Genomic DNA, 24,438 nt, shown 5'->3' on the forward strand with positions numbered 1-24,438 from the left:
CTCTTTGCAAGACTCCAGACCCTTCTCCAGCTCCATTGTCCCTCTCTGGACATGCTGCAGCACCTCTGTGTCTGTCTTGTAGTGAGGGGCCCAGAACTAAACAGGATTTGAGGCGTGGCCTCCCCAGTGCCGAGTACTGTTGACACTGTAGTATCTCCCAGTATCCTGCTGAGTCCTGGGCAGGATACACTATTCCAGATCCAGGCCATGATGCCATTGGCCTCCTTGGCTACCTGGGCACAGCTGGCTCATGTTCAGCTGCTGTCACCAGCACACCCAGGTCCTCTTCTGCAGAGCTGCTTTCCAGCCACTCTGCCCCCAGCCTGTAGCAGCCATTCTTGTGACCCAAGTGCAGGATGTGGCACTTGGCCTTCCTGAACCTCAGTGGGCTTCAGACCATGGATCCAGCCAGTCCAGATCCCCCTGCAGAGCCTTCCTGCCCTCCAGAAGGTCAACATTCCTCCCTAACTTGGGTGTCATCTGTGACCTGACTCAGGATGGCCTTGATCTTTGTCCTGATTACTGATACAGATGCCAAGCAGGACTGGCCCCAACAATGAGCCCTGGGGAACGCCACTTGTGACCAGCAAGGACCAGCATAAATGTGGTTTTCTGTCAGACTACAAGTTCATTAAAGAGCACTCACAGCTCTGTTACTCAAATTACACTTGGTAGAATTTAGGATCCAAGTACAAGAACAGCAAAAAAGCAGACTAAAGAACTTGCACCTACTGAGTTCACCAACCTCTTTCCATAACTGTCACATTTTTAGAGAGATATAAATCAGATGAGATCTGAGTTTATTAATCTGGACTCTATATGTAACATGTTAAAACTGTCATTAATTCAAAGCTGATAAAGAACTTGGGACATGGAATTATCCTTGCTATGGTCAATCCTTATTTTTAAGGTAATGAGTATGCATAAGAAATAAATTTACCAATACTAATATGGACTTTTAAACTGTGGGGGTTTTTTAATTACAAATTTGCCCAAAAAGATGATTATTTACAAAATATTGAGCCTTTCAATTCTGTCATCAAAACTTGCTGAGCGCAGTACAGATAAACTCTAAAGCAGAATATTATACAAATCCAAAATATAGTAAAATCAGTAAAATTGATGTGATTGATTTAATAAAAACTACACCATTTCCCAAATAGGAAATATCAAATATGAACCATCACAGCTTGAAGTGAATAAGCAGACTTCCAATAGACTCATTGGAGACAGCCTCCAGGGTGTAACCCAACAGTCTAGTAACTGACACTACATCAAACCCACTGAGGTGTGTTTAATGAAATCTGTACACACAAAATTTACAAATATTTTCAAAGGTTCATTCTTAGTCTTTGGAAAGAGGTCATAATTAACTCATTAAAACTGATGTAATCTCTCTGTCTAGGAGTGTTTCTGTATAAGGGCTTAAACTGTCTGCCCAAAAGACAAAAAGGATTTAAATTCTTCTGTTGGATGAAAAAATAGAAATTTTTAATAAAGCAGAACCCAAATTTTAAAAGGCTGTTTTACCCACAATGAGAGTCTTTTCATAACACAGGCAGAAAAAAGGAAAAATCCAGATGACTCAACCCAGGATAGGGAGCAAAATATGGTAAACTCTTCAGAAATCCATGTATTTGTTTGCAGAGGATCTTTACTCAGTGCTTTCAGAGAAAGGCAACACATCCGTTATCTAGTGTCTAGCATAAATAGCTAAGAAGACTGGCATGCACAGAGCAAGGCAGCTTCATGATGCAAAAGAAATCAAAGCAGAAGTCTGTGTGTGGTTCTCTATCCTTTTATAAAGCATCCAGATTTCAGATTAGATGCTGCTTCCTTTGGTCAGCGAGGAAGCCCTCATACCAAGGTCAGCCCAGAAACTCATTTCACTGGGTTACTGGCAAGGCCACGTTGACGGGCACTTGGCTGGGCTGTTGTGCTGGGGACCCACTGCTGAGAGGCTGCTGTGAAACAGCAGCTGGTTCCATTTTGCTGATGTGTGTTATGAAGCGCAGCCGAAGTTTCAAAGCTGGTCTTAAATTACAAATTATCTTCTCAACCTGTTTAAAAAAAAATGCAATCAGTAAAAAACAGGTGTATTTTTACATGCCACTACTGTACACAAGCATCACATTAGCACAACAGAAAATGGGAAAAGTTATAGTAAATAGAGGTATTTACATAAATATTTAATTAAAAATGATAACTTTTGGACCTCTTCTGATAACCAATCTTAAAAAAACCCTTCCTGTTGTAAGAGTTGTGCACCAAAGCTTTGTAACACAAATCACACAACTGACACTTTTAAAAGTTCATACTGTTATTAACTAGAGACAAATTGAGTGAATAATTTTTCACTGAACATGAATGAAGTCTTCCTTTTGTCACATGTCAAGCTACACTACTGAATAAGAAATTAAGTAAAACTTTAAAGAAATAGATTTAAATGAATAAAAGTTATTAAATATTCAATAGCTTTATTTCTAGCAATAGCTCTAATAATAGTACTTAAAGCACCCTGAAGCTGTATCTTACATTTCAGACTACATAAATTAATCTTAAATCTGAGATATCCAATCTACTCCATATGAAGCTTTTCCTGCACCAATTTCTTACTTTGTATATGGAGACTAATCAACTGTTAAGCAATTCGTTGTACTGCTACCTATGACAAATAGTTCACAAAAAGATTAAATTATTATATGGGAAGAAAGATAACTGAAGTATCATATCTACTGTTTACTTACTTGGTCTTTCACACTGTCACCTGTAAACATATATTTCATATGATACAAGAAATCACAGATGGGATCCATGTAGTTCAGGTGGGAGCTGTACCGATCTGCATTCAGGAGCATTTCATAAAATGCCACTCCAATCTGTTTACACAGACACAATGAGCAACCCCAATGAAAACAGGTTTTAAAATGCTTTAGATTAACAATATAATAACTATGTACTGCTTTTTAAGTAGCTGAGATTCCTAACAATTTACTTTCTTACACAGATGAATGGACAGGTCCAAGTCATCCCAATTATGCTTCACTATATGATTCTGAAGTTAAGCTCTTCTTTCTAGCAGGGTCTCTGACTAATCTGTCTACTGGTGAGCTCTATCTCTTTTTTCCTCCCCTAACCTTATCCACAATGACGTGAATGTAAGAAACAGCTCATGTTCCTCCATCCTCACAATTCACCTCTTGCATACTCCCAGGCAGTAAGACTGATGTATATTTTGCAAGTAGTTTGAGAGCCAAAGTAAACATCTATTATTGCTTGATATTTCTGGGGGTTTATTTCTTTTCTTGCTAATAAAGGAATGTACTAGGTGTTTTATCCAACAAGATTTCATTTAACAGGGTAAGGTGAATACCAACTCAGCAACTCAGATCCTTGCAATTACTGTTTAATCTGTATAGAATTTAATTCTGAATATTTATTACAGATTTCCATCCGATTCTGATTCATGAGTTAATTGCAAAGGTAAAATAATCCATACAGTATAAAACAAAACATGAGCCAGACATTACCTCTATCATGCACCGTGTCCTCTCCTGCTGGAATCGTTGCAGGAAAGGGCCAACAAGGTGGTAAACATAGAGCAACTGGAACTCTGTTTTCACAATGGGTATCAAAGCTTCTGTGAGGAACCTGCAGTAGTCAAGACACGTACTACATCAACTGTTTGGTTATTTGGGGTTATTTCTTTCACCTCTACCAAATTCTAGCCAAAACATCAAAGTCCCTCTCACAGATTTAGACCTTTATTTCAGGAAAAAACAGCGTGCCTCTGGAAATATGAACTATTTGAAATAGGGCAGCTCTAGAATTAAGAATAATATTTACTGTTACAGTTACAGATGCTTTAGGAACGTGCTACAGTCCATGCTCTAAGAAAAAATTTAAATTAATAAAAACTAATCTAGATTTAAAAAGGCTTATTAAAGGCAGTCACACCACATGACAGCCCTGAAGCCTACAGACAACCAGAGTTATGTCAATGGAAGAGGGAGCTGGAAAAAACCTTGCCATCTGGCAAGTCTTGGAGCTCCCTTGTACTTATTTCTTCACTGGTATAAGTGCTATAGGTGGAACTCTGTTATCTACATTACGTGTGGAATTTAAAAGACAAATTACATTATCAAATACCATTGCACCTACTTAGGAATGAGAGAAAGTTGTCCAATGCTGGAATGATGCCAGACTGCATGTGCCAAAGCCAAAGTGTAGCTACAACTCATCTCGGAGTAAGACTGGTGACATGCTGTGAAGTCAAACAGCTGGAATGGGTAACCAACCCACTCTGTCTCTGATGTCAAGCTGGGACTGTTGATGACATTCACAATGCAATCATGGAGAACAATCCAGTATGGCTCCTGGGGGAAAAAAAACAAACCAACAGAACAAACCTAAAAATTCAGAATTGTTTATAAAAAGAACATCACCTAAGACGACGCTTCCTCAGCTCTTTCGGCTATTATGGCATTTCTAAAAAGTGTATATACACATATATATATATATACACAACTGTTGTAAGTGACATATGGTATACAAATGGTAGTTCATAATCATGTCTGATGAAGATGAAAATTAAAGACGCACGATACAGAAAGCATCTATGTTAGTGGGTATGGCACGCTCAAGAGTGTGGCATTATCAAGACATATCTCATGAATTAATTATTTAGTCACCTGATATAAAGGTCTTGAAAAGAAGCAAAGACAAGGCAAAAAGATTTAGTGAAAGAGGTCTGAGAATTACATAGTTTTCTGAGTGCAGGCACAAACAGACCAAAAAATCAAGATGGCAACAGGAAATAAAAAAAGGTACAAAAGACAAAGAATATAGATGAAGCTATGAGGAGATTAAACAGGAAGAGTAAGTAGCATTATTATAAAAACAATAAGGATTAAATTCATGTTGGCTTCCCTCCAAGAAGAGGAACCATTTTATTGGGGAAGAGAGGTCACAAGGGAAGGACAGCTGTGACACACACAAGCAACACACTGGCAAGATCATTGGCAATATTACTCGGGCAATCTTTGTCAAGTACCAAAAGTCATGATATTCAGAAAATCAAAGTTTCTACTGATACACAAACTGCAGTACTGCAGACATTTCATTTTGCAATCTTAGCCACATCTCATTTACATGGTTTAAGAACTACAGGATGTGAAAGCACAAGCAATAATCAAAAAATAACTTTTCTCAATACTACACATATGGCATTTAACTATATATTTAAACAAGAGTGATTTACTTCTTTTCATCCTAGCCTCAAAACATAAAAGAAAAAAAAACCACCTGGTCAATTTTTCTATGCTGGAGGAGTAGACTTTTCTCAAACATGCACACAGCCTTGTAAATAGCCTGCTATGGAATCTACAGATGTTGGCTGTAAGTTTTTACAATGTACTCTAGAAATATGATAAATGTTTCATGGAAGAGTAGTTTTTTTATTTTAAAATACTACATAGTGACTCACTGGTAAGGCTGTGATAATCAGTCCAATTGCATTCATCCAAGCCGTGATGTTCTCTCTTGGCACCAGGGGCTGACTAGAGACAAAGAAAAAGAAAACTAAAGCTCCAAAGTACACAACTGCAATTTATGCTTCTCATGCATCTACAGACCAGGTCTACTTACACCAAGAATGTCTGTCAAGTTGAGAGAACTACAAAAACACTTGCAGGTATTTACAGAGACAAAAGGTGGTATAAATGCTATTGGGATGTTGTGTGCAAAACTTTATGCAGGGGTGTTTTGCATTAGCAGCGGGTTTCCTTCAAAGGCTTCAAACTTCTTTCCTTAAGCTTTGGTGCCTAAGGGCTGTTTGTCTCTTTACCGACTCCTTACCTTCATATGTCCCAAACAGAGCTAACAATAATATATTACTAAGCCAAATGAGGGTATGCCCAAGCAATTCCAGTTTGTCATTGCTCAGTGATGTCAACTGAATGGCTACAAGAATACCAGGTCCTGTCTCTCACTGCAGGTTTTTCAGTGGTTGCTTAAGAATCAGCTATGGGTCAAATTTAATGCATCGTGACAAAAGGTCAGCCTTGGCACACCACTCTTTCAAAGTACCTCTGATCTACATCCTTGCATTCAAAGATGCTGTGGTATCGATTGACCTCCTCTCAGCACAGCTCAAAGAACAACAGATTTTCTCCAGGCTTTCCTGCTGAACCCAATGGATAAGATCTTGGCCTGTGTGATATCTTCCCTCTAACTTTTATGGGCATCATGCCATGTCAACTGTTCCTGAAGCACACAATCCACTACACCACAGCAATCTAACACATGATGTTTCTGCTTGATCCCTGTCACCTTGCTTGTCGTCCAAAAATACTTTATATATAAAATGTTGCCTATATCCATATTTTTTTTAAATAAGAAATTTAGTATCAGAGACTACCTTAGCAATCTCTAATTATGTATGATATACTGCAGAAAACCATTTCAGAAATCCAACATACCTCTTCAGCACAACATTCAGCAGAGCATTGCCCACCTCCTTCCCTGGAACAGCCAGAGCCATGAGCTCAACACAGGTAACGTGCAGAGCATGGGCAGCTGGGTTAGGAAACTCATTGAATCTCCAGTCACAGTTTGGAAATGGACCAGGTGATTTGCCTGCCATAGGTGGCAATGGTTAAGGAAAAAAAGCTGCCCCAACACAGACAAGTATAAGCAGCACAGTGATTAAAAACAGATGCATATACCACATACTAAACTGAACTGAAAATTATTGAAAATAAGTAGAACAATCACATTTTCAAATTATTGAAAACAAGTAGAACAATCACATATATCAGCATCTTATATTCATACAGAAGTATGAATATAAGATGCTGATAATCATTGAAGGACTGCATGAATACATAAGATATAAATATATTACACACACAAAGGATAAACTCCCCTGATTAAGAGGTGGAAAAAACACCAACCGTCTCATTCACTGTCTGCTTCCAAGAGGAGAAAAAACAAATTAACAGGAAATTTCTATACTCATACTAAGAAACCATTAATTTGCCTCTCTGTAAGACCTTCTAGCAGACTTCTAGGGTAACAGTTTATGCAAAAGGAGTATCTGCTTAGTCTCTGAAAATATTCCACTTTCCCAAACAAGACTTACTTATCTGAAATACAGAAAAGTTCTCCAGAGTTAATATTTGCATAAAAGCATGGGTTGATATAATTTTAGCTTTCTTTGGAGATACTGAATAGACTTCTTTGAAATTACACATTTAAGAAAGGGAAGTTCAGGAGAAGGAATGAAAGAATTTTTAACACCCTGAAGACTGGTCAACTCTTGTAAAGCTCCACCAGAAAGAAGCCGAAGTCCCAGAAGATTCCTATTCTCTTATTTGCCAGCTATTTCCACATCTTAAATATGGCACTGCTCTTAATATTTTATTCTCAGTAATACTAATAAATGTCATTAGAAAACACTAATAGTAAACTCATTTTTGAAAAATTCTTTAAAACTCACACTTTGCATCCAGCTTATTTTTTTTGACAATCAAAATTCAATTCAGAAAGCATAAACATCAGTAATTGCATTTCTAAGTGATGCTTAAACAGTGAAATATTTATCCAGCTGTACTGTACTTCACTTTCACCATATCTTTTAAGATGTCTACTAGGGCAGCACATCCCTGATATAATAATAAAGAAATGGAATTTCATATTTTGATGAAATGAAGCTGTGAGACATTGTCACAGCTTACTTAAAGCAAACTTTTAGAAGGATATTGTCTACTAGTCTTCCAATGAGCTTGCAATAGTAAGCATCATCAGGAACCCATGGATTTTCTTCTCGGGGATTCATGGCACATTTGAGGTAAGTATCACTCAGACACCAGCCTAGTGGACGATTATCTTTGAGGGAGCCAATTATGGCATGAACAAGTTTTCTCTTGAGGTTTGTGCGCTCTCTCAGATGCCCCTCATAATAGTGAAGAGTGTTGTACAGGTAGGTCACTGGTCGGTCTGCCAAGAAGAAAGAGAAAACAATAAAAGCCAGAAATAACTTCCAGCATCATTATCTGTGGCAAACAAAACTAAAATCAAGAGCTCTGCAAGACTAAGTTGCATTTATTAAAAAAACAGCACATATGGAATTGATTCACATTCTTTATTTCAATATACTCTACAAAACTGATTTTCCTTTGTCTTGTACATACTTCAGTGTTTGTGCAGAACAAAATAAGTGGAACAAAAGATCAGTATTACTAACAGTTCACACCTTAATATTAATATATTTGTAAGTAAACTGACTAAACATATCTCTTCATATACAAGGTATTAGGTAAGAAGAATCCAGGTATGAAGTCACAATAAAGAAAGAGTATTGTGAATTGTCTGAGCATAACATAGCAATGACACCTATAAAAGCATTAATATAAAAGTGCATTTCTAAAAGTATTCAAGTATCAGGTCAAGTTATTTGAATCTTAAGTAAGGATAGAGAGAAACTGATTTTCAATTGTTTCAGTCTTGGTAACAGAAAGTTTGTTAGGACAAAGGTGCAAGTATTTACTACTAGAAGGAAATGGAAGGGAAAGGTGTGAAGGAAGCATCAATTAGCAAGAGATAGCTGAATAAAAACAAGTTCCCTGTTAGTAAGCTGAAATTGACTAAACAGGAAATGCACTTCTCTGTGTAAATGTGCACAGGGTTTAGAGAACAGTAAGGGAATAAGGCACTGCTGTGCTAACACACGAACATTATGAATGAAAGGTGAAGAGGACATAATGATCACAACAGAAATATATCTGACTGTATTAATGGATAACTTACCATGGAATTTGTATAAACCTCCCAGATGATCCAATAAAGTTTCTAGTGATTTGGACACTGGAAGCAATTCCAGAAATCTATGAATTACAATGTCAAACACTGGAAGAAAGCGCAGGCATACATTTCCAAAATAAATTGGCAAGTACTGAGGCTGGATCTGAACTGGGGGATTCACTTGCTCTGCCAAGCCTTCAAAATACAGCTTTTCAGGGTATTTCTGGAAGGAAAGAAACCCACCTAAATCAAAATCTCTTTCTTCATAAGTAATGGATCAAACATTCAGCATCTACAATGCTTTAAAAAGACACTTCAGAATCTTCTTTATCACATTTGAATTCAGTGAAGCTTACTGTAAACTCACTGAAGAAAACTGAACTCTGACTTAAATGGATTATTAAAATAGCAGATAACATCTTCAAAAAACAAAACAAAACAAAAAAAAACCACAACCCAGAACAAAGTGTCACTCAAAATGGGCAAAAATTGAACATTAAGAACATTAAGCAAAGCTGAAAGCAGCCAGTGCTAAAGTGTCCTTTGTCATGTACTTGAAGAGAAAACCTAGGGGAAATCAGCACTACTGGAAGTTTCTGCATCATATGCTAAATTAGAACACTAGAAATAGCATGAATGAAATATTTCCCTTGGAAAGAACTGTAGTGTACTCAAATAACATATGAGTACTGCTGAGGGCTGAACTTATGTTTTACCTGTGACTGAAATTTCTATATGCCAGGTTGGATGCAGCCATGTCAGAGCACTTCCCAGGCTCATTTGCTTCCCTGCAACACTTACACTTTTAGTCAGGCACTGTCAAAACACTGTACAGCCAAATTAGAGGGCTAATATAGACCAAACAGCTCCTGCACCAAACTAGATGGCATGTATTGAGCTATATGACAGCTTGTTTGTATCTGTTCCATCTCACTGTTTATTTTTTGACAGAACAGCTCATTGGCACATCCTTTTCTAGCTAGCAGGAACCAGTATGTTTACGGGAGCATTAAAGTCTCAGCAACTCTCTTACCTAACATATCAGGCTATCATGTTCCTGTCACACAGAAGACAGAAGTTTTAATAATTAGAAGAAAATGTACATTTAACTACTGGTATAGTATTAAAACACCAGAAAAAAACACCTTCTCCCTGATGCACAAAAACTGTTTTAAGTGAATTTCTGTGTAAACAAGATTTTAAAATTATTTGGTTTAGATGAGCAAGAATAAACATCCACCCAATTCTTAAGCTACTCCTATCTTTTAATATTAATGCATTATAATTTCAAAGTCATTACATACAGTGATTTATTATTTTCATACTAGCCCAAACAAATTACAGCTTATTAGGCAAGTCCAAATATTGATAAAGCTGCCCTGTAAATCATGGCTGATATCAATTCCACAGAAATTATTGCAATAAAACAATATTATTAGCTGCGATACCTTGTGGTAACTCATATGCTTTGTGTGCCAGTCATTCTGCAGCCAGTGTTCTGGAGAATTCTCCTTCACAAAGTCACTCACTCTGTTTCTGAAATCATTAGGCTTCAGTAAGAGTAATTGGATTATGAAGTAACAAACTTGAGCTTCATTTCCTTCATGACTACGCATAGCCTTAAGTGAAACAGATCAGATAACATGAAATTACAGTTGACACTGCTGTCTGCTCTATAGCCCCAAAACATGGTAGCCAAATTTACTACATCTGCACAGAAATTCACACTGAATATATGGTCTTTCAACTCTGTTTTTCAAGTGAAGCCATAAAAAAGAGGCAGGTTCAATCCCTATCCCATTTTCTGTTCCATGGGCAGAAGGTTTTACAAATTTCCCAGTGACAGCACTTTCTGAAGGAATTCTAGCTCACTTTTATCTATCAGTTGTCTTATTGAAAATAACCAATTAAGTGACAATGAAGTTAAGATGGCTTTTAATCTCTGGCCACTCTGACATGATTAGACTTCAGCCTGAAAATCAAATTAGAATTCAAACAACCAGCTTTACATTAGGATGAGATTTAAAATTAAATATAAAGGACAATTACTTAATGCAAATGTAGCTCTCTCTAGGTGAATACTGCTTTATTTTACAGGATAATATGAAAAGCAAGAGAATGCCATTTCTGTCTTACTATGATGAAAGAGGCTGATTTCTAAGGGAAAAAAAGCATACTCAAATGGGTACAAGATTTTCCATATGCTTGTGAATGAATGAATAACATGCTATATCTTATCTACCTTTTAAGGCTGCAGGAATCACACAACCATAGAATCATTTAGGGTAGGAAAGACCTTTAAGATCATTAAGTCCTACCATTAATTAAGCAGTGCCACTAAACCATATCCTGAAGTGCCACACCTACACATCTTTCAAGTATCTCCAGGGATGGTGACTCAACCACATCCCTGGGCAGCCTGCCCCAACACTTGACAACCTTTCAGTGGGGGTATTTTTCTTAACATCCAATCCAGCACAACCTGATGCTGTTTCCTCTGGTCCTATTGCCTGTCACTTCTCATGGAGAAGACGCCGGCCCCCACCTGGCTATACCCTCCTTTCAGGCAGCTGTAGTGAACGATAAGGTCTCCCCGGAGCCTCCTTTTCTCCAGGTTAAACATCCCCAGTTCCCTCAGCTGCTCCTCACAGGACTTGTGCTCCAGACCCTTCAGAAGCCCTTCTCTGGACATGCTCAATGTCTGCCTTGTAGTGAGGGGCCCAGAATTGCCCAGCCTGTAGCACTGCACGGGGTTGTGACTCAAGTGTGACCTGGCCTTGCTGAACTTCAGACGACTGGCCTCAGCCCATTGATCCAGCCTGTCCACATCCCTCTGCAGAGCCTAAATAACTGCACGGCTCCGAGGACAGAGACTCAAACCACCAATCACAACATTTAATAAAACCAGTTCAATGGCTGCCATTGAATAACCAAGAAATGCTTCCCTGAAGACTCAGACAACTGTAAGAGTTGGAATTTTATGTCACTTAAAGAAATAATCTACTATTTTCTTGATTATTAACTTAGCAAATAGTCACTATTTAAGACCAATCTCTTTTTAAAAGAATCCTCCTAAAAAATGAGTCATAAAGAAGACTGCATGAACTGTCATCTTCTGAAGTGATACTTACCAAACAGAGTATCAACCTATCCAGTGTTACAATATTGTATTTCCACACCATGTCATTGAGAATCTCAATACATTTGTTGAGCTGCTGTCCTCCTGCAGATGTAGAGAATTCATACACCAAAAAATCTGCAAATGTCCTGACATGTGCCACCAGTGCTCTGGCCCCAATTCTTTCTAACACTCTAGCAGAGAAGAAAAAAAAAAAGCAACAAGAAATTGTTACAGTTCCTAACACATTCCTAACTGGTCTATTTGATATGAGTAAGCAGTTTTTAACACAACTGTCTTAAAAAAAACCCACAAAATTTCCTCCCTTTTATTAAATTACTGAAGTAAATGCCAAAGCAAAGCAAAAAAACCCAACTTTAGAGCAAGATAATTCCTAAGTCAAAATACTATTCAGGAGAAATCCTTCAAGTTCACCAATTTCTTCTGTAGTATTCTGCTCAGAACTCATGCTTTACTTATGTAATTGTAGTTATACACTGCTGAGGACAACCTTCTGCAAGTCAGCTTTATTCTCCTATGCTATGCACAACCATGGCATTATAAACTATTTCCTCGCTGCACACAAGAGTAACACATGCTATCATAAATACTGTTTCAGCAGACCTAGGAAGGACTGAAAAGAAATAAATCTCTTTTTCACATGTGGAACTGATGCTATTTTGACCAGGAACAAATTTTTAAAAATCAGATAATTACTACTTCTGTAATGAATTTTCATCTTAATCCAACATTTGATTTTTAAAGAAATATTTATCCCTTATTCATGTATAAAGGCTAAGTAAATGAATGCTCTTTATTTTGTGTTCTCATTCAGATTGCTTGAAACACTGCTATTACAAGTAAACTGCTTAATTCAAACACCTCACATCCTTGTTTCTCATCAGGAAAAACACGCACTGCAGACCACTGCATGGTGGAACCAATCCTAAACACTGCACAATGATTATGGCATGCTGGCTATTACCTAGTTCCACTCTCTTTTTCCATGCTATGCATGCTCCAAATTAATTAAAAGAACAAGCTGTTAATTACGAATTATGTCCTCAGAGCTGAGAAGGCTGCTGTAATAACTTTGAAATGGCACTTTTTAAGCTCACCTGTACCCAATTTGATTAATGTGATCAGTGTCTAACAACATCTTCCACAGGAGACAAAGGAAAAGCGGGGATGAACCTTGTGCAGAGAAGTGTGTGATTATTTCATTCTCACTGGTCATCGACTTCCACTTCCGGTATTCTTCTTCTACATTCTTCTTCAGATTAAAACGGCTTTCCTGAGGAACGTTGTTCTGCTTGAAGAACACCTGAAAAAAGTAGGCTTTTCTGTGACTGAGAGCCTACAGTAAAACATTTGAACAAGAAAATGTTGCCTGATTTAGTACTGTATGGGTTCCTACTTGCTTGTACCATACAGCCTACTAGGGCAGGTTGTTATATTTCACTGTGATGCCACAGTGACTGTTTTATCACTAACAAAGCTACATAACAAACTGCCATAAGAAAAAAATGGCTTTTCCGACTTTTTATTTTAGTTTTTAATTTTTAAACCATCTGGTCTGCCTTGCACCAGAAGTATCAGTTGACCAAATCTGACTTTAGAATACTCCAGGGGAATGTAGCTAACACATTTCTAAAGAAATAGCAATGTTATAATCATGCTGCATTCTTTAGGGACTTGAGATTAATGCCGTTAAGACAGGGGAAGAATCTCACCAACCCACAAAAGGCAAAGGATGTGGTTAAGAGAACAAATGCACTGTATTGCCAATTGTAAAGTCTTCAGGTTTAAACTATTACCTGCAGAGGAGCTGGAAAACAGCTTAGTGTATGTGATGCCCAGTTATGAGGAGTGAAACTCATGATAGTCTGCAGTATGTCCTTGCACCAAGTTCCCTGAATTGAATCAGAGCCTGTGAAAAAGTCTAGAAAATGGATTGATGGTATTAGAATTTCTCCTTTTGTCATCATATGCATCAAGGCTTTTCTAGTCCAACACAGTTTCCTGGTTTTGTCAAACTTATCCCAGCCCTTTTCTTTGACTTTATTTGCTCTATAAAAGATGTTGGATATTAACTTTTTTATACTATTAACAATAAGAAAATTATTTATAAGGTTTGAGCTAGAAATAAAGCAATCATTATTTTAACATTTTGTATTTAATTTCCTGTAATGTCACTAAAACAAGCTTTGGCTGATTAACTGATTAGACTTTTAGAAAAAAATCCTGAGGAAGATAATGATGGTGAAATTGCCAGATGCCATTTTATTTTGCTTCAGAAAGGCTGTTCAGAAGTACCTGCCCCAATTAAGCTGTAGAAATGAAAGCCTCATTACCCCAAACCTTGGGCTGATTTCATCAAAGGCTGAGAAATGGTTAAGAAATAAAAAAGAAACCAACACATAGAAGTTCTTTCCCTTTCAAATCACCTCCACCTCCAGTCTTTGTGAATCAGTTGTTCTCACTCTCCAGTGTGTCTGCAGACTAGAACCATAAAAAAGGAGAGAGAAAACATCTCCCTCAAAGCTAACAAAATCCTGATCCATGTCACTGCACACTGTTAAAACTTTAAAAGACACAATGAAAGATTCAGTTTTTCTCTTCCCAAAAAAAAAAGAAACTCGAAATTCAGACTAAGTTTTCTTAAATGCAAGCTACAGAGGGGGTGGTTTCCACATGAGCAATAGAGTTGCTGTGAGTATTTCATGCTATTTAAATAGCATGTATCAGTAATCAATCCAAACGTTTAGATTTACAAAAATGAAACTCAAAATAAGACATTACAATACCTCTAAACCCCAGTCACAGTGTACCTCTGAATACATTTTTAGAGAATGTCTCATTGTCTCTTCAATAATAAATACAAGTAGTATTTTTGCCTAAATACAAGTAGTTGGAAATTAAAATTACACTTTTTGTTCAAAACCAAAAGTGCATGGGGTATGTTTTATAGGTCATTCCCACAACACTCTTTTGAACAGTACTTCAGAGAAATAGTTTGACTACAGCTTTTACTGGGATGTACTGCTATTACCTGTCACATGTGTTGCCCTTGCCAGAGTTAAAATCAAAGCCCTGTTGAGTTCTTCTGATTCTGCTGAAAGAACTGTTTTGGGATCATTGAGGAATCGTGTGAATTGCGGTTGGACTTCCGAGCTGCCCAAAGCTGTGATCAGCCTTAGAGCAGTACTCTCAACACTGAAAGATGGAAACAGTCCAGTTAGCAAGTAATACTTATGCTGATGCTTCTAACATTCCAAAAATACCTATTTTTTTCCTCCATTTACTGCTTCAAATAATATAGAAACGTTTTGTTTTAAAAATTGTTCTTAAACCTTTTGAAAAAGTTCACTTTTTCTACTGTTTATTAAATTTATCAACTAGTTCAGTACCTTATTTTCAAATAAAGCACTCAAAAGTAGATTTAGCAAAAATTCCAAGTGCAGAGACCCTAATAAAGAGCCCCAAGTACCTCCAATTTAGTCCCCCCTTATTATTTCTTGCACATCTTCATCTAAAGAAGGTAATATAAATAAATATATGCAAAACCAAAAATAAAAAGGCATGAATAATACATAGGAAACTTCAAAGCTAAATACTATCTTCAAGTAGTCAGTACTAAATTGTCCTTATTAAAGAAATTAGGAAGCTGAGGAAGTATAACTTTTGATTAAAAGCACTTTAATTTCCATTGCTTTAGTTGGAAGCACTTTTCACACCAGGTAGTTTGAAGTCATTGGAAAGATTTTTATAACATTGTGTCTTTGAAATGCCAAAGCCATAGTTTAGTTTATTCTATTTGCATGCAGTGCTCATTAAAACTGACTAACATCTGTATTTTACAGACTAAATGACAAAACAAGACTGAGGTCAATAAAGACATCAAGGCCTTGAATTTAAGGAGAAACTTGTTTTAACCTGTTTTCTTTATGCTTGGTAATGGATAAGCAATTTGAATTTGGACTATGAAATTGAGAAGTACTTATTGGACATGACAGTTCTGTCCAAGAACTGTCCTGTGTGCTGACTTATGACACTGCTGCCATGTGTGTGCAGACACTGTCTCATGTGTCTCCGCAGAGCACTACTGCTAACATCCAACAGTACTGCTGAAGCATGCCCTGCTGAGACACCCCAAAACAAGACAGTCACAGAAGTAAGACTAGGAAGTGCCATTTAAACAGTTCTCATACAGCTTTCGACAAGAAAGAGTCTGAGATTATGGACAAATATGGCAAACGCCACTCACCAGAGATGAAGCTGGTTCTGATTAGTCTGTGGCACAGCAGCCAAGGAATGAAGATGGCTGAGGAGCTGGACTCTGTAATGAGGCTGGATGTGATGCATCCGATAGCTAAACATTTCCAGCAGAGTATGCAAAATTCCCCATGCATGAGATTTGAACACTGTTGGCAGGAGTTGACCTTATGGAAAAACGTTTGAAAGGTAAGTTTTACAACTGATCACACCGTGAAATACAACTACAGAGTACACCGGTTTTATTAGGCTGTAAGTCACAGACATTTGATTTGAAAAGTGTATTACTTCCAAAGAGCATATGTGCAAGTGCTGTCTGAAGATGCTGTAAATGTATACAGCTTGCTAATCTTTTGAACGAACAGCACACATACCGTAGACATGCAAATTATTTTAACAAGAGCAATTAAATATCCCATGTGTCTCAAAGTAACTTTGCTTATGCTTTTCCATTAAGCATGTTTTTACAGAACACAGCACGACTGGAAAGGTCCTGGATGTACAAGATGTAAAGGGACAGCAGCACTACTAGTCTGGAATTTACTGCAGCACTAGGACAACCTTCACACTTTCTTTTATATTAAACTAATTTAGACATGCTGCATCATTATATTTTCAGTTTTACTATGGTCTCCAGTTGCCATTAAACAAAAATACTACTTAACAGAAAGAAAGGGGGGAGAAAGGTTTTCTTTCTTACTGATGAAGCCTTTGATGCCCAAGGATTCTATTTCCATATAAACCAATAGGCGACTATAGGTTTCCACAAGAGCAGGAGCCAAGGCCACACTAGATTTTGCATGAGCCAGCTTAATGACCCTTGTAGCTATGCTGTGAATCAGACTGAGGAAAAACAGAAAGTGTTTTTGAATCAAAAACATGGACTTGAAATTTCAACACATTTTTAAATCATGCTTTAATTTTTAAAGTAAATTAATAGATCTATATATGACATGTCCAGCCACAGGAAGCCTTTCTGATGATAATTAGCTACACACAGATTGACAGGTTAAAAAGAAAAAGCTAGCTGCATATACTATACCTCATTTTGGCATGAACTGTGAGTGAGTCCAAGAGGTTCATTGGCAATGGAGTGATAGACCCTGATGCCATGCAATTAGTGCCTGGAAGAGGTGTTCTCATGTTGCCGTTTCCATAAATAGTCTCTACTAGCACACCCATTGGCAAAGTGAAACACTCTGAATTGGTTGAGTAAGCATTGCACAACAGGGCAATTTTGTAGTCATTCATCTGTAAACTCTTATTCCTTAAGCTCTGTTGCAAAAACCTGTGTGGCAGAAAGATTAAACATTAAGCAGAAAGAAGAATACACATGCATTAAAGGAATACAGCTACAACAATCTCAGTCATAAAACCCATTATAAAATAGTAGAAAAAATCAAAATAGTTATTAATTGCACTACATCAAAACAATTACTTCTTATGGACAGTTTCAACATGTTATGATTTTTCTACATTGGAGAAATAGCTCAGGAAAAAAACACAGTTAAAAATCACCTTTCCAAATAAAAACTGAACCCAACTGCTTATCCAGGCTTTCCAAACCACAGAGTAACAAAGCAAAATTGTTCATTTATTTTCATATGCTCTATCAGTAATATAGACTGATTATTCTGAGATAAAATATATCATTTCTGCTAGCTGGATAACAACATTTCACTTTTTATGAAATATTTTGAATTGGAGCTCTGTCTTTTTGAATTACTTGAAGTCACTCTATTGATAACCTTTATACAGCATCCCATTACACAACACATTTTGAATACAGACTTGGAACTGCCAATTTCATTATTCCTAAACATAAATCAAAACATAACAAAACCCCCACACTCACTCATGGTGAAGTTTAAGAGAATGAGGAATGGGAATCTGCAACTTGGAGTTGTCACTATGGGCCTTCCGGTTCAGATGAATCCAAATGCAGGTCATTGCAAAAGCATGAGTTGACTGGGGTTTGTTAATGTCAGGGACAGGAATATACTAAAGAAAGAACACATGAATGTGACAAACCACATGGATTAATGTGCAGAAAAACCAACTTAGATAGCCAGTATTCACAAGATCAGGTTTTCAGTAATTTTAACAAATTATCTAAGGCCTTGGCAAAAGGAAATTCATGCTTAAGAGTATACAGTTCCCAGACATATATAGTTACAAAGCAAATGCTTTTTCTCTCAGCCTCACACTTACACATTATTCAGAAAGTAGTTATAGTATCTGCTTCCATAGTAGGTACTCAGTGGTTCAACAGTATTTTCTGAAAATTCTGAATTATTCAGCGTCACAGTCAATCCTTAAACATTAATACACTTCTCATGAAAAGGTACAGATACAACACAAAATTTAAAAGTTTTGGATCCAGACATAGCTACAGTACTGCCATTGGAAAAGGAACTCTGGCTCTCCCCTTTTGTCAACATCCAAAATTTCTTTCCCTTTGGTACAGTTACTGCTGCAGAAACACCGCTGACAGTGCAAATGAGACAGCACCAATACATCATCAACACGATAGCAAGGCAGATCCTTTTAAGAGCAATGTCCAGAGATAACACTTTAAGTGCTTGTGAAACTGAATCTTAAAAAAATGCTTCCTAGGATTCAGTTTCACAAGCACTTAAAATGTAGCACTTAAAAAGCACAAGTCAAACAAAGACTTTGAGTAAGTGTAACTTGGAGCCATCACTACAGCTGACCTAAGTCGTCCTATTGCTCTTCCAGTATCTGATGCTGACAAAAGCAATTGAAATCTGGCAAAATTGTACTGAAGAATTTCTTTGAGTCAAAACTAACGTAGCAGGGGAAAAAATTGTTACATATGAGTTTGATACATCACACACCTGTAATTTTCTATCCATTTACCCAAAGTAAAAAGCACTGTGATAAGAGTAAGCAACCAGGACTTCACACTGACAGTGCTGCCAGAATAAAAGTTTAAGAACTTCATAAAGTCCCCCTTCCTCAGGAACTTTAATTCGAGAGGAATGTACAAAGCACAGATATGATTTGATCCGCCCCTACAGAATGAATTTAAAGTACTACTCTGTTTCAGCCCAGATGTAACAATACAATCACACATTTTTCCTTTACAGTCTCCTCAGTGCTTTAATAAACACCTCAAAACCTTAGTCAAACCAAAGCCAAGGAAGAGAGGACTTAAAACAAGTCTTTCTTGCCCCTAAAACAAACGTGGTTACATGGATATGAAATCCTCAAAAAAACTTATGAAACATCTCCCTCCAACTACGCAGCACACTGTTCTAAGAGTGACTCAAGAAGGATAGTAGTATTGACATATGAAGGTCCCACGTTGAATTAAAAATAAAACTTTTAATATCAGAGACTTACTTCTTTCTCAGGATACAGGAGGTCAAACAGCTTCATAACTGGGAGGAAGTCAGCCAGTGCATTCTTCTGGATGCTGCCAGAGATGAACTGGAGTAGCACCCACATCAGGTGGTCTCTCCCTTTAATGAGACCACGGCCTGCCAACTGTCAAGAACACTCAGTAACAGACAAATACTGCATGCAGAAGAAAAATCATTGCAAAGATTCTTATGAAGCTAGAAGGGCAGACTAAAACAGTTTCAGCAGAGAATTTTATAGCAGGACTTAGGCAGAAACATACATCATTTTCAGAAAGAAGGGAAATAGGTACATTAGTTGTGACACATGAATGGACTCTGTGAGGGCCACAACAATTAATGCTAAGACTTAAAATGCATGTAACTCCTGAGGATCACTGCTTTGAAGAACTAGCAATACTTAAATATTGGACTTTAATTGTCACCTTGTAAACCTGTAGTGAAGTACAGTATTGCCACTACTAGCATCAGGCCACAGGTTTTATAAACTCCTACATAGGAAATCCCAGACCCAGAACAACTTTGGTTTGCTTCATCTGGACTCACTTGGGATTTTTTTTTTTGTTAATTAACTTCTTTATCTGTAACAGCAACTTCCTAATAACTAATATACTACTCTTATCTTGCTTGCTGTAATTTTATACTAGATTTGTACAATTGTGTTGTATAATGCCTATTGTTTCATTAACAGTATTTACAGGAATACAGCCCTGGTAAAATTAATTTCAAACAAAGACAGCAGAGAATTACAATCCATCACAAGTGTAACACAACATGTATAGAAAATTTTTATGTAACACGGAACTGTAGACAAATGAAGATGGAGCAATGTGTTGTGCATGTTGGAAACTGCATCTAATGAGCAAGGACATCCCTACCCTACCATCAACAACATACAGCTCTCCCAGCAAAGAGCTCTGGAGGACTGGCATCACCACCCTTAGAGCTATAACCCTAAGCACCAGAGAAAAGGGTGTTCTAGTATCAGTTCAAATGCAATTAATACTAGGAAGTAATAACATCTTGGGACTGTGATTGCCAGTATCATCATAATTGGACAAATTACCTTTGATTGCTTGAGTAGATTGATTAGACAAACAGCAAGTTCCTACATCCATTTCCATTGCATTTTTTTTTTAGTCCACAAGCAGAACAGGGCATTCACTCTGTTCAAAATTTGTTTGTAAACTGGATACAACAGCACAGTACTTAGATCTTCTGAATTATGCCATTTTATCTCTTTATTCTAGTTATTAGCCCACTTTGAATCCAAATAAAATGCAATATCCCGTAACTGAAAACACTAAAAACACACCTAGTTCACAGCACCACAACTTGAGAATTTGACTTCTAGAGAGAACAGTGATTAAAAATTTAATTAATTCTTACACATAAGGTACTTCTTGCAGGGATGAATGACACTTTAAAAAAAATACTGGTTTTGCTTTTTAAATCCCTCTTACAATGTGGGAGCGATACAAACAATTTACCTTTTGATGGAGTGACAGGACCATATGAGGAAAACTTGCAAACTGAAAGAGCACAAAGAAAATGAGCTGGCTGGAGAGATGCTGCCACAGAAGCTGACTGGTTCCACCATCATCAAACTTCTCTTCAGTCTCAGACCGTTCCATGGCATACACCACAAGATCCACCAGCTGGTCCTCCAGCACAGGGCAACGTTGCTTATGCTGTAAGGCAGAGATCAGACACAGTATTCCAAAAGCCTTGCCATTAACTCCAGAACTTGCACAGTTGCAGTTACAGTACAGTATTTTGAGAGAAGGCTGGGAAGCATGAGATGAAGTCTGAACTTAAGTTAAGGATAAGCCAGTATATTAAAGCTGCACTATGTTACAGGTCACAATCATTTTTATATTTTATCATATATTCCAGAATTCCCCTACTCAGTTCCAAAACACAGCTCATCAGTGCACAGATAATATCTGGGTTTGTGTTGTTTCTTTTTTCTTTTTTTTCCTTTTTTTTTTTTGCTGTTTTATAGCATATTCAGGCAAAATGTTACTTCTCTGATCTCACACTCACAGAAAACAAAGCCCATTCTTTAAACACACAGGTGGAGGTTCTTTTATTTGGTTTGGGTTTTTTTGCTGGCTTGTTTTTGCTGGCTTTTCTCCATTAAGTCAATTTAAAAAGTAGGGATCACCATAAAAAATGTATCAATAATACCATCAAATTCAGAGAAAACATCCCAATACGTGATGAAGTTATTTGAAGACTATTCTCTTTTTCACTCTCATACTGGATTCACCTACCACCTGCAACTAGCAGTAGAATTAACATCTGGTTAATACCCCTATAAATAAATGCTGTCCTATTGACATAGCACCACAGGTTACAACATCAAAAAGGCTTGAAAATTAATCAGTGCTGTGTTCTACATACTGTAAATAGAACACAAATTACACATCAGAGTGAGAAATCCCTCGGATGTTAGACTGCCACGGTGAGCTATGCAAACCCAGAAATAATTTTAAATACACACCACCCCTAATGATTTTTAATAATGAACAAGTAAGGAATGCATTATATATTCAGATATATTCTGTTAGTACAGAATATATAAAATAGAAATATAAAATGTTAGTATATAAAATAAGTCCACTACCAGTAATTTGGAACTCATATTATAAAGCCACAGTTCAAGACTAGTATAATGTCACATGTTGTTGATGTCGGCGAACCCAATGGGAAGAATGATGATGTCTGACTCAGTTCAGAAGGCTGAATGATTTCTTATAATTATGCTATAATACATTAATATACTATATAAAAAAGGATACTCAAAACTACATGCTACTCTCTCTATCATATCTAATTAACTCACAACTCGTGACCCTGTGTGCCAGAGTCCAGACACGGGCGGATCCAATTGGCCATCAGGCCCAAACAATCCACCATGATCCAACCAAGCGATCACTCCAGATAAACAATTCTCCAAACACATTCCACAAGAGAAAAACAAGGAGCAGAAACAGAAATTGTTTTCTCTTTCATTTCTCTCTGTGTACCTTTATGAAAAATCCTGAGAAAGATAGAAATGTGCTTGTCACAGTCACATGTTACAAGATCTTCAGTGCAACAACTTTTTGTTATTATCCTGCATTTGTATTGTAACACTCATATAATGTACTATAACTAAGGGAAAAAAAAACACGGAGATTTTAACTTATCTCAGAAAGTGCTAGCACTTTGGAAATAATCAAACCTGTTTGTTTCAATGCAGTCTTTACTCAGGAATGGTTACATTTATTCATTTTTTTTATTTGGCCTGATGCCTGTAACATAATGCAGCCTTAAAGAAAAAATTATTACTTTATGATAGAAAAGAAAAGGAACTGAGCTGCTCAAACACTAATCAAGAAAATGCATTATCCCTTTCTAGAGGCAAAAAGGTGTATGTAAAAAAATTTTAAAAGATCACCCCACTACTCATAAAACATTTCAGGGATGCCTTAGATGAATTCTTTGACTTACTAGCCAGGCAGCCTAACAAAAGGCTATATATAAAGATATAACAAAAGTAAAGAGAGATGCTGAAAGGAGATGCTTGTTCTACCTTCATTGATGGTACTCTTTAGCTATGAAAAAAAAGAGATTCTCTTCAATTAAAAATAGAATGCAAGAATTGGAAAAGTTGACAAAATACAGTGAACAGCATCCCCTGTTGCATGCTCTTTGCCAGCTCAAAACTGCAGAAAGCTACAATTCCAGCTGTGCTTTCTTGAAGCATGCTTAACACAAACCTCTAGCTAAGACAGAAAGCACCGATGATACCTCTTCTCCCAGTACGCAACGTCATTATCACAGACCAACCACGGTACAGGTTACAGAGAGCAGTATTGGCACCATCATTTCAGAACGCTTTGGGACTTTTGTGGCTCATTTTTCTCCCCCTCCCAAAGCAACTACTTATGAAGCAGAGCAGGGTGCAACAGACAACACTACAGACTAGTTCATAATCCAGCATGCAAAACTACTATGTACAGGGCTTGAAATTTAATAGTTTGCTAAGCACTGGGTTAATGTCCAAAAACCTAATCATGTTAGGCTATATTAATTTGGAATAAAGTTATTCAAAGAATACAACAGGAAAAATATTACTGTTAAAAAGAGAACCAGAATTTCCAGTAGAAATTTTTGCTATTCTGAATAATTCTAAGATTGGGAAAAGTTTAAGGGGCAGGAAATTAAAAAAAATGAATTCAAGCTTTTATTCTAAAAACCACACTTTCATTGCTTTAAAAACAGTTTTCCATGTGAAAAATAGCAGTACATCACATTCTATCCTCATTAAATTAATTTTCTGGCAATTTTTCTTCTCTGTATTTTCAGTGAATATACATTTTTGCAAAGATTTTGTATCTAGAGTTTCAGAACTCTTGGAAATAAAATACCATGCTGCACAGGAACTCGCAGGATTGGGCCCTTGTTTTATAAATTGCTCGTAAGTGGAAGAAAAGCTCAGTATAAACTGAGATGAAAATTACAGGTGAGAGCTGATTACCCTCAAAAATAAGTAGGAATTCATGTTTTGGCATGGCTTAGCTTAAATAAAACAAAAACAAACAAAAAACCTGCAAACACTGTTTTGGATTATGTATGAAAAAATGTAGAATTCAAAAATCTCTGTGCTTTTCCCTTAAACATGACTCTAATTTTTAAAGTTTGGTTGTACAAACACATTCTACATTTTATTCTGAGAATAACATTTAAAGATCTGAAAATACATAATTTCATTGAAAACATTATTAAACTATGACAAAATACGGGGAGGGGGAAGTGCTTTCACGACAACTTGACACTAAAATTTCTCAAGGCCAGCACTCTAACGGACTA

The 24,438-nt window shown here is 36.9% G+C and overlaps 1 protein-coding gene across 2 annotated transcripts in view; it reads right to left on the bottom strand.

Moving 5' to 3' along the window:
• Window positions 1-953: 953 nt before the first annotated feature.
• MED23 (mediator complex subunit 23) overlaps window positions 954-24,438 on the bottom strand; it is a 37,695-nt gene continuing 14,210 nt past the window's right edge. For both annotated transcript variants that reach the window (XM_068184486.1, XM_068184485.1), the window contains 19 exons: window positions 21,069-21,269; window positions 19,562-19,705; window positions 18,051-18,196; window positions 17,238-17,483; window positions 16,896-17,038; window positions 16,188-16,362; window positions 14,973-15,136; window positions 13,738-13,862; window positions 13,039-13,244; window positions 11,934-12,114; window positions 10,251-10,421; window positions 8,809-9,025; window positions 7,762-7,998; window positions 6,480-6,645; window positions 5,486-5,558; window positions 4,162-4,376; window positions 3,531-3,651; window positions 2,748-2,879; window positions 954-2,060 (listed from right to left, as the gene is read on the bottom strand). In XM_068184486.1, the coding sequence (XP_068040587.1) occupies window positions 1,887-2,060; window positions 2,748-2,879; window positions 3,531-3,651; window positions 4,162-4,376; window positions 5,486-5,558; window positions 6,480-6,645; window positions 7,762-7,998; window positions 8,809-9,025; window positions 10,251-10,421; window positions 11,934-12,114; window positions 13,039-13,244; window positions 13,738-13,862; window positions 14,973-15,136; window positions 16,188-16,362; window positions 16,896-17,038; window positions 17,238-17,483; window positions 18,051-18,196; window positions 19,562-19,705; window positions 21,069-21,269 (3,237 nt within the window). In that variant the 3' untranslated portion in view covers window positions 954-1,886. The remainder of the gene's footprint in view (window positions 2,061-2,747; window positions 2,880-3,530; window positions 3,652-4,161; window positions 4,377-5,485; window positions 5,559-6,479; window positions 6,646-7,761; window positions 7,999-8,808; window positions 9,026-10,250; window positions 10,422-11,933; window positions 12,115-13,038; window positions 13,245-13,737; window positions 13,863-14,972; window positions 15,137-16,187; window positions 16,363-16,895; window positions 17,039-17,237; window positions 17,484-18,050; window positions 18,197-19,561; window positions 19,706-21,068; window positions 21,270-24,438) is intronic.

The sequence above is a fragment of the Anomalospiza imberbis genome, chromosome 3 (genome assembly GCF_031753505.1).
Source record: "Anomalospiza imberbis isolate Cuckoo-Finch-1a 21T00152 chromosome 3, ASM3175350v1, whole genome shotgun sequence".
Classification (NCBI taxonomy): Eukaryota; Metazoa; Chordata; class Aves; order Passeriformes; family Viduidae; genus Anomalospiza; species Anomalospiza imberbis.